The following is a 14,569-nucleotide window of genomic DNA, read 5'->3' on the forward strand; positions in this document are numbered from 1 at the left end:
CCTCGCATGCGGGAGGTGCGGGGTTCGATGGTCAGTGCCGCCGGGTAGCCACCGGTGACACAATGGGTACAAGCCTTCCGGTGGTTTCGTGCTGGACTTAGGGTAAAATGCTAGAAAAATGTGTCCTTGACCCCACCTTGAGAAGTGGAAAATGCCTTGTGCCATGGCGTTCTTTGGCCATAGATGTCCTTGCGCCATAAAAATCTATAATCACCAGGTTTATCAGATAAGAGTTTAACACACTGAATTTTAACAGGACAGCCGCCTTATAAACAGCCATTCGAGCGACGCCTGGCAGCGGCATGCGAAGTCACAACGGGCACCGCCGCATGTTCCCAGTAGCATAGCGTCCCGATAGTTCCCTCCTGGTCTCCTGGAACATCTTCCTGTAGTCTGCCGCCTCGAGCCGCGAAGACAGGTCCATGCTGTCGCCCGTCACCAGCCAGTGGTGCCACAGCAGGAGACCCTACTGACCGCGGCGACGAGAGTTGGCGCCGTACTTTGTGCCCTCGTGCGTGAGCATGCAGATGCCGTAGGAGACGCAGTCTGTACGGTTCTCGTTCCACTCCATGAATCGGCATAGCTCCACGTCCCCGATGTCGACGGCGAGCGCCAAGTCTCCGAACCCATAAGCGTCGTCCTGCAATGCCGATTACCGGGGAATAATTGCCAGGGCTTTAAATCATGTGCTAGACATGCCACCCGGTGGCCTGTTTGTCCTGTCGAGTCACTGCATCCACCGTCGGTACCCAAAAACGAGGAAAAATGTCACGATCACGAATATTAGCACACAACTGTCATCGTGACCTCTTCGGAACTGCGAGGAAGCAGCTCGTTTTAAACAGGGAATGCTTTGGTTAGAATACTGTGTAATCCACATGGCTACTTTCTTTCAAGTGGCCACGGAAAGCGGCCATGCAGTTATGTTCTTTTCCATCAGCATGAAACAGCTGCATAAAATTAGTTTATGAGCCACTCTGGCATCGTGATACCTTTTGGGTCAGCTCGCAAAATGGTTAAAAATACTAATATGTATTTTTTACGCGTAGGTTTGTTATGTGTTAGTTTATTGGTTGCGCCCCAGCCCGCAAACATTCGGGCCCTCTAGTTGCATGGCGATGAGGCTGGCCGAGTTTGCATGTCGTGCACCCAAGACGTACACATTTTTTTTGGGGACGCCAACCCCCAATCCTCCTCACACACACACATGCATATAACATCACCCGGAACGCTGTAGAACGATTGGCTTCATCTCAATTTTGAAACAATTATTTCGGAAGGCCACAGTCAAAACGCATATGTCGTCTTTTTGAAGTCCAATTGCAATCTAGCCTCCAATTTGACAAGCATAAGTAAGCTACACGCAACGACAATCTTGCGGCACCATCCGGAACCTCTTATGACAAACGGCGGCGTCACAATTTTGTTATCGACGCCAGGAAAACTGGCACCACGCAGAGGTCAGCCAGCGACGAGTGTACATAAATGAATGATATGTGTGGGGCTGCTGTGGTAGGGATGCCTTTCATTCATAAAAATCTTCGTCTTCCCAACAAATATCAACCTGCACCGTTTGAGCACTGTAGAGTGCTTGTATGAGTTAACTGCAGCACGCAAAAAGCACCCGTTCTCACGGTACCTTCAGTGCAACCAAATTATTTTCATCACAGCCGCTCGCTCCTTGTGTAGCCAAACTGTGCCTGCGTCACACACGTGCGTTTGTTTTCAATTCGCAGGAAGCGATTTTTCACCACTCTCCAGAGGGCGCCACTTCTTTTTAAAAGGGCGCATTGAGACCGTATCGAAAATTCAGTCTGAATTACATCTTAAACTCAGTCGAAGCAAGGTCACTCATAGGGAAGGACGACAGCACTTGTAGTTACCGGCAAACGAGCCGACCGGAAGCCTATCGTCGGCTCATTCGGCTGAAGCGGACGACTCTCGCTGGAGGGATGCGGCCATGTTTTCACGCGACGTGCGCAGAAGTCGGAGCTGCCGCTACGCAAAATTCTGAACTTTGCGTGCTCAAGCTATTGTCGAGTTAGTGTTCCGCGCATGCGCACTCTTAACCCGCGGTTTTGGTAAGCAAGCCGTCACGCAAAGCCCGCTAAATAAAACTCTCTTCTATCGCTTCCGCCTTCCCAGCACTTAGGCAGTCTTCAGTGCACCTAGAACTTTACGCTATAGCTGAAGGAGCTCGTAGTGCCAAGAACCCGGCGCCGCCCGTCGTCATTCAGAAAAAATTGCAGAATTCCTGAAATAATAAAATATAAAAACATAATACCTGGCATTCCAGCTTGAACCAAGGCCCTTAGAGTTGCGGGCAGCACGCAGCGCAAATTCCAAGAAGGGCCGTTGGTTCAAGCGTTTTAGAGGCACCTAGTGAGCGCGTCGTGTTGTGCATGACTTGGTAAAGTGTGTTTCGGATATACTGATCGTGCAGTAATTAATAAAATGAGCATTATTATGCTAATTATTGATAAACATTCTGTTATCTTATTTTTGGTCTGTTGATCTCATGCATATGCTGTAGAATTTCTTTTCTATTTATTTATTGACGACGACTACTGTATTGTTCATTAATTGTTATTTCGTTCTGTCTGCTGCTGCCATGTAATGGTTTACTGGGCCTACGTCAAGATGTTCGTACAGCTTTTAGCCCAGGTGACCATCCAGATAGTTGCTGGAGAATAAAATATGATTTGATTTGATTTGATTTGAATGATTTGATTTGAATTATGCGCTACAGGTTGCGCGGAATTAAGTGGCGCTATTATGGGGCTTCGTTTCACTGACACAGATTGTGTGTTTGAGTATGCAGTGAAGTAGAATACCGTGCAACGTAACTGAGATATTGATTGCTGTTTGGTAATAGATAATTGTTGGTGGTTGATAAAATGTAATATAATCTGTAATCTGACTGTAGATTGGTAAGGGGGGAGAAATGAGAAATAGAAGGAATAGAAAGGAAAAGGAGGATAAGGTGATATCGTGTCTGCTCAAGGTGCCCTCCTAATTATTTTTCCGCACTTCAGGGCAAAACACATCAAGGTCAAAACAACAACACGACAAACTGCTGTGTTTCGCAACATGACATCCCATGGCTGGCCAAAATTGATTTCTCAGGAATTTCAACTGTTCTGGGTTCCAGGCTTTGAACTTCCTATTGAAGGGGGTTGCATTGCTTGGATGAACCGACTTATCGCTGTCAAGTGTTTACCGCCTGTCCTACTGAACTTTTCACGAACATCATACTGGAATCAAAAAGATGAAAATGGTTTCAAGGTCATTGATCTGCTGGCCATGTTTAGATGAAGCGCTGGAGGAAACAGTGCAAAAGTGCAGCCTTTCTCAAAGCATGCGAACATCCCTGTACCCACCGCGGTGGCTCAGTGGTTAGGGCGCTCGGCTACTGATCCGGAGTTCCCGGCGTCGAACCCGACTGCGGCGCCCGCGTTTCAATGGAGGCGAAACGCAAATGCTCCGGGGTGCTGTGTGATGTCAGTGCATGTTAAAGATCCTCAGGTGGTCTAAATTATTCCGCAGCCCTCCTCTCCGCCTACTCTTTCTTCCTCCTCTTCTTTCAGTCCCTCCTTTATCGCTTCCCTTACGGCGCTGTTTGGGTGTCCAACAAAATGTGAGACAGTTACTACGCCATTTCGTTTCCTGAAAAACCAATTACCAAATTTTTCTGTGGATGCAACAAATTTTGTAAGCAATGTGACATCATCATCTCAGATTACGGGTAGGTGACCTTATTTGCCAATAAATACAAGGCCGGTAGATAACTTACGCCATGTGACTAAACATTTCCAGGCCACGCTATGACGTCATGGTATGGTTCCCAAGAAATAACCAATCGGAAAGAAAACGCGGCTCAGTTGCGTCTTCACTGCACTCCGAAAATCTTTCGGGTACTGCCTGATCATTGTTTGTGCGTGCAGCCTCGTTGTAATTCGCCGCATAAAAACACGCCGAGAACTTCAACCTCGCAGAATTAACTCCAAGGCTTGTATAGTGCAGACAGTCACTAAAATAGGTGTTCAATATTTCGTAGCGAACTCAATTTTTCAGAGGTTGGCGTAAATGTGAAAAAGCTCCCACAGACATCAATGAAAAAATGTCCTGTCGGATGGTTTCTTGGATTGTAAGCAATGTAGCAATATTCACTCGGTTTGACATAATCAAGCGTAACTACCATGTATATAGCAAACTTTCTAGAGCGTTAAACTGACGCTGTACTTCTTAAGAACAAAACCTCGTGTGGCGCTCCCAGCATCACTGCTTTCTTATCTCACCACTTATGATATCGTAGAAACGACAAAATAAAGAGGAATCCCGTTCCAGGTTTCAATGGCAGGCTATTCAATTGAGCAAATCTCTAGACGGCGTAACATATTGCTCCGCCTGTAACCTTCAAGAATCGGAAGCTGGAAAGTCTTGGCAGGGACGCCCATTTCACGCGTTATTTACAGTTTCGACTAAAAACAAATATTTGTCGCCTAAATAGCCTGTCCAGGCCTCAAGAAAACCAATCCGTCAGTTTTCGATTGAAAAAACCAATGGTCGATTTTTATGCGTTTATGCAAAACTTTTTTATTACCTTTGTCGAAATAGTGGGAAACTATGACATTAATACAGCATCACTTCTGAAACAACGGCTGATAGGTCGGGTAACTATTCTAGGCTTCAGAGACGGACATAACGGGAGAAATTCAGAGAGAACTAATACTTGAGTACTGGTGGAAGTATCTGTCAGCAAGAAAATAGGGGGAGACAACCTGCCATGCTCTGCTTTTCAGTGCCTCATATCACTCACCGATTTCACCCCTCTGGCTAAAATCTAACCGTCTGGCGACGCGGGTTGCTGGGAGAGAGCAATAGAAGTCTCGCAAGCCCCACCGGTGGCAGCACCAGCGATTCCAGGGCAGTGGTGCTTAGCTTTACCGCTGCACCATTGCGTAAACACTCGTACGAGAATTCTCAACAAACTATAAAAGTGAGGCAGAGAACGATGAAATGCGCATTACGGGCATTTACCCATTAAAGGTATCGCGTCGTACCCTTCAGCGAGAGCTTAAGTATCGCTCGACTTCTTAAGGCGAATGGCTCATACTCGCGGCCATGGCCCTGTCCGGCCGATGTCACGCTCTTCAGCAGCTAGATAAGAAAAAAAATCTCTGTGCATACCACCAACCTTCCGTTCTGCAGTCGAGCCTGCTAACGGCTACGCTACTTCCTGCCAAAGCATAGGTATTTCGTCTTGTCTAGGACGCTAGAGAGTGTTTGCGGAATGGCGTCAAATCAGAAGGATGCCTCCCAAACGCCCTCCAGTGTCTCCAGCATTTAAGAGTCACTAACAATTGTGCTCTTAATCAACATCCTAACCACACATCAGTGACACGAGCAGCGACACCGTGCTAAAGGCATTTGCCTCACCGCACTTGAGGTCAACAAAGTGGCCCCCAGATTTTTTCCTGGGAGAGTTGACCAGCATATCCCGCTTCACTGGGGCCAACAGTGTTGCCAGTGCTCGTTGCGGAAATCACTCACGTGTTAGTGAACAATCGTAGCACGACGAGTTGCACCCTCCATTCACTGAAAATGGCGCAAGTATGGGTATCACATCATTTAAGCTATCGTGTGGTACTCATAAAGAAGAAATGCAGTGTCCGCTCCTAAATTAACACGCATACATTAAGAAAATCTGTTCTTTTTTCAGGAAAGGAAATGACAGTAATTTCCTCACCTACCTCGGTGAACACCCGAACTGTGCCGTAAGGAAAGGAAGGATGGTGGGAGGGGAAGAAGGAAGAAAAAGAGAACCATAGTGGAAGGCTCTGTAATAATTTAGGCCACCTAGGAATCCTTAGTTTGGTCTAGTTTTCATGGGTTTAACCCGCTCCAAAGTGACTAAGACTATCAGGGACGCCTTAGTGTAGGGGTTCGGAGCCGATATTCTAGAGGCTATTGTACTTTGCGATGTCAGTGCACGGTAACGAAACCCAGTTGGTCGAAATTATTCCGCCGCATCTCATTACTGCATCCAACATAGACCAAGTTGTTTCGTAACGTTAACCCCCTCAAACCATAAACAGTAGTGAAGGTCTCCAGAAATTACGACTACCTGGAGTTCTTTAACGTGCATTGATATTGCAGAGTACACGGGCCTCTAGAACTCTGCCTCCATCGAAACTCAACCACCGCGGCCTGCATTGAACCCGCGCCTTCCGACTCTCGGTAGAGGAGCTCCAGTGCCACTGAGCCACCGCGAATGCCCCTTTACGTGCACTGTATCGCACAGGACACGAGCGCCTTTGTGTTTAGGTGGAGGCGAAATCCGGCGGCCGCGGCCGGGTTCCAAACCTGAAACTACTGCTCTGTAGCCCGAATCCCTAACCACTGAGCAAATGCGGAGGGTCAGGAATTAAGGCTCCCGCTCACAATTTCTTGCAACTTTGTTTTAAGCCTGTCTGACCTTGGAAACTGAGCCCGAACGAAAACCGAAGTGAAAGCCGGAGCTGGCCGAAGTGTACGTTTGTGCTAAGAACGCTAAATCGTCTATCACTTTGATAAATTTTTTTCTGCGTTCAGAATTTGGCTTCAAACACCTTATGAGCGCTGTAAGGACGCTAAAAAGTTAATCACATTTAAGCACACAGTGAGAAAAACTGTGAATTCGTGATGTGCACAATTGTGAGCGAAACGCCATAAAGTAGTACACACTACCTGCATGTGCTCTTCTTTGTAATGATGCCTAATGCATTACTGCGGTACTGTCTTGTGGCCGCTAACTTAAAATCGAGTTTCCTTTTCGTGCTGTTTCCGCTTTTCGTGCTGTTTCAACTGCCTAAAGATGACTCGGAGTTCCAAATCAGCTCACAGGTCACGACAGACAAGAAAAAACAGATGTCGAAGAAGCGATAATATTGATTTTTCATTCCTGATGGGACCTAGAAGCTCAATTTGACGTCAGTCAACGCTGCGTTGATAAAACCGAAACCGACACAGAAATTCAGAACTATTAAAATATACATTTAGTGATGGTAGGGGAACGCCGCCTGGTTATTTATGCATAGTAGTGTCTCACGCATCTTTGTAGAGGAGAAAACACACAAAAAAATTCGTGTCGATACTCCTTTAAAAGGTTAACACTTTAGGCACTTTCATTGATCTATCGCGACAGGGACTGCCGTCATTCCCGTGACAATCTCAAAAAAATTTTGGGGGGAGAAGGAAACGGCGCAGTATATGTCCCACATATCGGCGGACACCTGAAGCGCGCCCTAATGAAGTAAACGAGGCACAAAGAGTAGAAAGGAAGAAATATGTGCTGTTGTGGAGGACTGCGGAATAATTTGGACCACCTGAGGATATTGAACGTACACTGACATCGCATAACACACGGGCGCCTTAGCATTTTTCCTTTATCGAAACGCAGCCGCCACTTTCAGTTTTCAATGTCAAAGTTGTCATTTTCAGTTTTCAATTTCAAGATGTCCGCCGAGGCGGCTCAGTGGTTAGAACGCTTGACTACTGAGGTGAAATGATAACTAGGTTTTTAGGGAAAAAATGGCGCAGTGTCGGTCATATATCGGCGGACACCTGAACCACGCCGTAAGGAAAGACATAAAGGAGGGAGTGAAAGAAGAAAAGAAGGGGTGGCGTAGTGGAAGGCTCCGGAAAAATTTCCACCAACTAGGGACCTTTAACGTGCACTGATATCGCACAGCACACGGGCGCCTTAACGTTTCACCTCCATCGGAACGCAGCAGCCGTGGTAGGAAGTGTTCGAACCCGGCAACTCCTGATCAGTAGCTGAGCGCGCTAACCACTGAGCCACCGCGTTGGATGGTACTGATCTGGAGTTCCCGGGTTCGAGCCCGATCGCTGCTACAGCGTCTCGGTGGAGGCGAAACGCATAGGAGATGTCAGTGAACTTAAAGGTCCCCAGGTGGTCAAAATTATTCCGGAGCCCTCCACTACACCTTTCTTCCTTTCCTTCTTTATCTCCCTCTTTAATCCCCACCCTCTCGGCGCGGTTCAGGTGTCAGCCGAGATGTGAAACAGATACTGCGCCATTTCCTTTCCCCAAAAAACAATTTTCAAAGTTGCTAAAAAATGGAAAATTGGTGTTTGGGGAAAACCCGTCGTTGAGGCTCAGAGGTTAGGGCGCTTGACTAATAATAATAATAATTGTTTTTTTGGGGAAAGGAAATGGCGCAGTATATGTCTCATAAATCGGCGGACATAAATATTGTTTTTTTTTGGGGGGAAAGGAAATGGTGCAGTATCTGTCTCATAAACCGGCGGACACCTGCACCGCGCTGTAAGGGAAGGGGTATAGAAAATATTTAAAGAAGAAAGGGAATAGGTGCCGTAGTGGAGGACTCCGGAATGATCCTGCGCGTCTTAAGGTGCACTGACATCCCACAGCACACGGGTACCTTAGCGGTTCGCCTCAGTCGAAACGCAGCCGACGCGGTCGGGTTCGAACCCGTGAACTCCGGATCAGTAGTTGAGAGCCCTAACTACTGAGCCAACGCGGTGAGGCGAAATTGAAAATTGAATATCAGTCTTTGACAATTAGTTTTTCGTGAACGGAAATGGCGCAGGATCTGTCACATCTCGGCGGACACCCGATCTGCGCCGCAAGAGAAGGGATGAATTATGGGCTTGAAGAATAACGGTCGAAAGGGGCGCCGTAGTTCAATTTTGAGCAGTTGTTGGGCACACTATGTTAAATTTCATGTTTACAACTGAATCACCGTTTCTGGCTAATAACAATAGCCCATCCAAATGCGAAGTATCGCACTGCACACAGTTATTCCTGCATCAAACGAACGGCGCTTAAGCGTCAGTGCACTTTGGGTAATTTTGACAAGGCATGAAAAATGACAGCAGTAAAGCATGAGAAAAGCTTGAAAAATTCTGAGCATGCTCCATGACTGATCATGTTTTCTTGACTCACTTCGTGCCTATGACTCAGCACTTTTTGTGACCCATTTTGTGTCCATGACTTATGATCATGACTCATAACTTTGGCGACCACGAATCAGTTCTTTCCTCAGACAATGACTTTGGTCATGAACACACTGATTAATGATTCATGTCGTGACTCATGACATAAGACTTATGGCTCAATTAGAATGATTCACATGCCCATGACAGTGATATGGCACTCTATATATATACCAATTTTCAAAAGCATTCAATCACAACTACTATACACTATCTATGCACTACGTAACTACAGTACATTAGTTGATGCTCTCATATAGTGCGACAAGTATTGCTTCCACATTTCGCGTACACTTTCAGCTAACATGTCAGCTGCCGGCATAGCCTAGTAATGCTTCCTTATTAAAAATACTAGGTGACACTTTTTCTGTCCTACGTCAACGAGAATCACTCACACAAGAATAGCATCAATACACAATAGGAAGTGTCTCGTCTTACCGTCGAATGAATGGATATGAGCGATGCAGCCCTGAGGAGTTCCCGCATCACGGCGTAGGTCATGATGACCGAGGCGCCCGCGCAGTAAGTTCCATATTTTCTTGCGGGCAAGTCCTCCTCGGGCACATAGTATCTGCTGTGCGGATTGCGAATTACGTCGCTGTTGACGTTGACCCTGCAGTGAAGGTACTCTGGCTTCTGGACCACCTCCTGTCGGTAGTATTCCTGCAACTGGAAGCAAATGAATAAAAGTTTTGTCGCCCTCAGATAAAGCGTCCGCTTGCCTATATTCACTCTGTAGGGGCAACGATATCTGGCAGGATTTGCACAGCAACAGTGCACTTACCTTTAGCGTGTGTGAAAAGTTCGCGTAATTTCCCCATCCGGCTTGGAATACATTTGCTGGCAAAGCACATTTGATGTTTATTTGCACAAGAGCGACAGCGTAACGCTCGAAGGCGTACAATGAGCATCTGTGGTTCACGGGGGCGTGCGGGGTGCAGACGCAGAGGCGGCACTGTGGTGAGCGCGCTCGGCTTCTGGGCCGCACAACCCCCGTCCGAACCCGGTCGCGTTTTGATGGGGGCCAAACGCAAAAGGCACACGTGCGCTGTGCGATGTCAATGCCCTCTAATGTTACACAGTCGAAATTACTCCGGAACACTACACTACGGCAACTCTTTGACATTCCTATTTCACTCCCACCATCTCTTACCTCACTTCGCTCTTGTAGTGTCCACCGAGCTGCGAAAAAGTTGCCGCGCCTTTCATTTCGTGGTAAGCAATCATTTTTTGTGGGCAACAAGACTGTTTGTTTCATGCAAGTTGGCCTTTGCGTTGTTGGTATCTAGAGAACACGATAAACGTGCACTGACATCGCACATCATACGGGCGTCATTGCGTTTCGACGGAGTCAAAACGCTACGGCGCCCGTGTGCTGTGCGATGTCAGTGCACGTTAAAGGTCCCCAGGTGGTCGAATATATTCCGGAGCCCTCCACTACCGCACCTCTTTCTTTCTTTCTTTCTTCTTTAACTCCCTCCTCTATCTCTTCTCTTAGGGGCGCGGTTCAGGTGTCCAGCGACAGTTGTGACAGATACTACGCCATTTCCTTTCCCCAAAAACCAATTCTTATTATTATTATTAGGTTGCGAGACGCCCAACCGGGAAATCTGCTGTGAAACGTCAGAAAGCGTACACCGCTCCAGGCATTTTGGCCGCTGATTCTGACCAGCTTTCGCCGAATAATGCGATAAGCGGGAAGCTTAGGTCTAATAATTTTTGGTCGAAAGCGCTATTTAACGCGGCCAAATAATCTTGTGGCATCTTTGACCTTGAGATACCTGCAGAAATAAAATCAATGTTGCCGCGACCGAGTCTCCGACGCGGCGGCGCCAACAAATCAGCTTCGCCCTTAATCAGCTTCAGGCGCCTAACTGGCTTCCTGGGTCAGTGGACACCTCAGTCGGGCTTTGAGCTAAGGGCGATCGCGTGCAGCTCCAAACCTGTTTTCGCACAACATTTTGTGCGTAGCGATGCCAAACCACCAGCTAACCCGCCGTGGTGGCTCAGTGCTTAAGTCGGTCGTCTACTGAGCCGGAGTCTCCGGTTTCAATCTTGACCGAAGCAGATGATTTCGATCTCGGCGAAACGTAAAAGGTGTCCATATGCCGTTCGATGTCAGTGCACATTAAAAATCCCCAGTGGTCGAAAATATTTCGGAGACCTCCATTGCGACACCTTTTCCTCTTTTTCAATCCCAGCTTCCTCCCTTTCTTTACGGCGCGGCTCCGCTTTCTACGGACACATTTGAGATAATTGCTGCGTCATTTGCACTCCTTAAAAACAAATTAAGCCGCCAGCAATTTTTTATATGTACCCTCTGGCGATGTACGGAACGGCTTGAAAACCAAGAAATTATCTCCGATATAGTCTGTGGGAATAATCTAGAAGCCACATTACCTTGAACGGGTGGATCATAACGCCATCGTCGATCTTTGACCTTTTGCACCGTGGGACAATGGTCGGCCACCCAGCGCATTCCCCCGACAAACATGGGCGTTATATTGAAGTTACCACCTTTGCAGGGGAACACGTCCAGGTCAGCTGTGAGGTCCGCCTCCAGGTCCAGCCATGCGTTGAGGTCGCTGTTGTTGGAGGGTCGCCCCGAGAAGAAGATCCCTGTCCAGTTCAGTCGGCGCAAGGCGGCGTCTTCGAAAAGCGTGTCCCGTAACGCCGCGCGCAGTTGACATTCACGCGCGCTGCAGTGCGCGAAGACGAGCATGTCCAACGGTCGGAGACAGCGCTCGGCCACGGCGCAGCCTCCTCGGTGTGGCAGGCGAGGCTCGTACGAGTCATAGCGTTCAGCGATCTTGGGCGTTGGGTTCAGGAGGTTTACTCCAGCAAAGGCCGGTTGGCTGTGCGGAGTCAGCGTGGGTGCGATTTTCCATGTCAGCATGTGCAGCAGTGCACCGCAAGCAAGGCAAGCGATAACCGTAGCCCTGTGCCTGCGCTCAGTCGCTAGCCGCAGCGGCGTTCGGCAGAAGTACAGAGCAGCAGCCATGACAGCGGTACGGACAGCAAGCGTTGCTTCTACGATCGCCTTCTCCTCTCCTCGCGCACGCGGCACGCGCACACGCCCGCCGTGCCACGAAGCTCAGCTTGTTGTTGTTGTTGTCCCGGGTTCGAACCCGACCGCGACTGCTGCGTTTTTATGCAGGAAAAACGCTAAGGCGCCCGTGTGCTGTGCGATGTCAGTGCACGTTAAAGATCCCCAGGTGGTCGAAATTATTCCGGAGCCCTCCACTACGGCACCTCTTCTTGCTTTCTTCTTTCACTCCCTCCTTTATCCCTCCCCTTATGGCGCGGTTCAGGTGTCCAACGATATATGAGACAAATACTGCGCCATTTTCTTCCCCCAAAACCAATTATATAATGTTGTTGTTGTTGTCTCGAATACGATGGCACATACCCACGGTGGAGGATTGGCCAGGGTTGCGTGCAGATCCAAACAGGAAAAATTTCATCCAGGTTTTTCTCAAGCGGCTCCTAAATACACAGGACTCTGAGAGAAAAAGAAAATCACGAATTTTTAGAGAGCTTGAGGAAATCGGAATGAAAATCGAGGAAACAAAGCGGTGCGAGTAATAATAATAATAATTGGTTTTTGGGGAAAGCAAATGGCGCAGTATCTGTCTCGTATACCGTTGGACGCCTGAACCGTGCCGTAAGGGAAGGGATAGGGAGGGATTGAAAGAAGAAAGGAAGAAATAGGCGCCGTAGTGGAGGGCTCCGGAATAATTTCGACCACATGGGGATCTTTAACGTGCACTGACATCGCACAGCACACGGGCGCCTTAGCGTTTTTCCTCCGGTGCGAGTAGAATAACCAAATTTTAAGAATTAATGAGAAAGAAAAAAATTCTGGGAGGAAAGCAAAGGCATCGAGAAGTAAACATAAAAATCTCTCGGTTTCAACGATATACTTGTGAAGAAGCTGGCACACCTGCCTAATGGCGTGCACATTGACGGTTGCACCGAAGGAGAGGAGGACGGGAAGAGTAAACGGCAGCCCTAATTTAGCGAGAGGATTTTAATAATAATAATAATTGGTTTTGGGGGGAAAGGAATTGGCGTAGCATCTGTCTCATATATCGTTGGACTCCTGAACCGCGCCGTAAGGGAAGGGATAAAGTAAGGAGTGAAAGAAGAAAGGAAGAAGAGGTACCGTAGTGGAGGGCTCCGGAATAATTTCGACCACGTGGGGATCTTTAACGTGCACTGACATCGCACAGCACACGGGCGCCTTAGCGTTTTTCCTCCATAAAAACGCAGCCGCCGCGGTCGGGTTCGAACCCGGGAACTCCGGATCAGTAGTCGAGTGCCCTATCCACTGAGCCACTGCGGAGGGGCAAGAGAGGATTTTGCAAAAACTGAATTCTCGGCTGTGCAAACTGCTGGCAGTAGAGGATGAAATAATCTATCGTTTGAACGTCCCCGTATGACGCACATAGATTCGATGGCGTGAACCCAGAAAGGCATAAATATAAATTAAGGGGAGGAATCCTACAGCGCTACAGCGTCATGGAAACCTCACTTTCTCTTGACGCGCAGGAACGTATGTTCCATGGGAATTTCAAATGATCGAAATCCGCTCTATCTAGGACCACCGGTGAACCGAACGCAACGGACCTCCAAAATTGGTCTTACGTAAGTGTCTCAGCGCATACCAATTTTCTTATTGCTGACTCGCATCAGGCGACCGAGAGCTCACTCACCTTTGAGGACTATACTTCTGATATGAGGTCGCCAGTCTAGATGGGGGTCGTAAGTTACACCTAGGTACTTTAAGAACTCAACTTGCGGGAATTTGGGTGCAACAATACAGTAGACAGATATAAAGAGGAGACGCAGAAGGAAAAATGGGAACAAAAGATTTGTTCACGTTGAGAAATAAATGTAACTTGCCCATCCATACTTCCAGGGCACTGAGGTAGGCCTTCAGAAGCTGGTGAAATGAGTGAATGTCTCCAGCTGAAGCAAAAAAGGCGATATCCGCATACACATACACTTTGACGTCAACCTGAATTGGTGTGTCCGGCATAAGTATAATAAAAAGTAGAGACAGAACCGAACCCTGAGGCACACCCCTAGTGTGTGAAAAAGTCTCGGAAGTAAAGGAAACGTCAGAACAGAAGAAACGCCTATCTTTTAAGAATTCCTGAACCCATGCAAGAATGTAGAAAGGCGGTCGCATTTCGTCAAGCTGGTTCAATAGTATTGAATGCTCTACGCTGTCATATGCTTTAGCGATATCCAAAGTGACTAAAGCCGCAACCTTTTCTTCTCCATTGCAATCCTAATTCTGCATTCCAAATCTAAATGGGCCGTCCAAATCGAGCACCCCCGACGAAACCCTATCTGAGAAGAACTTAAGGCTTGCATTGCAAGAACGTGATCTGTAAAACGATTGTGAACAATGCGCTAAATGAGTTTAACTGAATCAGACAAGAGGGAAATTGGCGGAATGTTATAAATTAAACCCTTTTTTTTTATCTTTGAGAAGTAAAATTATCTTCGCAATTTTTCAATAACGAGAGAGCTAAGCTGT

At 47.6% G+C, this 14,569-nt stretch overlaps 1 protein-coding gene across 1 annotated transcript; it reads right to left on the reverse strand.

Annotated features, from left to right (window-relative positions):
- Positions 1 to 466: 466 nt before the first annotated feature.
- On the reverse strand, positions 467 to 12,022 carry LOC144109836 (uncharacterized). The gene is made up of 3 exons (XM_077642616.1): positions 11,471 to 12,022; positions 9,460 to 9,690; positions 467 to 640 (listed from the first exon to the last, which is right to left on the reverse strand). Exons 1-3 carry the CDS (start codon positions 12,020 to 12,022, stop codon positions 467 to 469), a joined length of 957 nt encoding a protein of 318 aa, XP_077498742.1.
- Positions 12,023 to 14,569: the final 2,547 nt, after the last annotated feature.

This window comes from Amblyomma americanum, chromosome 11 (genome assembly GCF_052857255.1).
Source record: "Amblyomma americanum isolate KBUSLIRL-KWMA chromosome 11, ASM5285725v1, whole genome shotgun sequence".
Lineage (NCBI taxonomy): Eukaryota > Metazoa > Arthropoda > Arachnida > Ixodida > Ixodidae > Amblyomma > Amblyomma americanum.

What these genes read in the sequence shown, in the direction of transcription:
- LOC144109836 (XM_077642616.1), bottom strand. Translation starts at nt 12,022, where the DNA reads ATGGCTGCTGCTCTGTACTTCTGCCGAACGCCGCTGCGGCTAGCGACT. An exon ending in TGGCCGACCATTGTCCCACG is followed by an intron (nt 9,691 to 11,470) that starts GTGCAAAAGGTC and finishes ATTTGCTTCCAG; the next exon opens with TTGCAGGAATACTACCGACA. An exon ending in TCATATCCATTCATTCGACG is followed by an intron (nt 641 to 9,459) that starts GTAAGACGAGAC and finishes TCGGCATTGCAG; the next exon opens with GACGACGCTTATGGGTTCGG.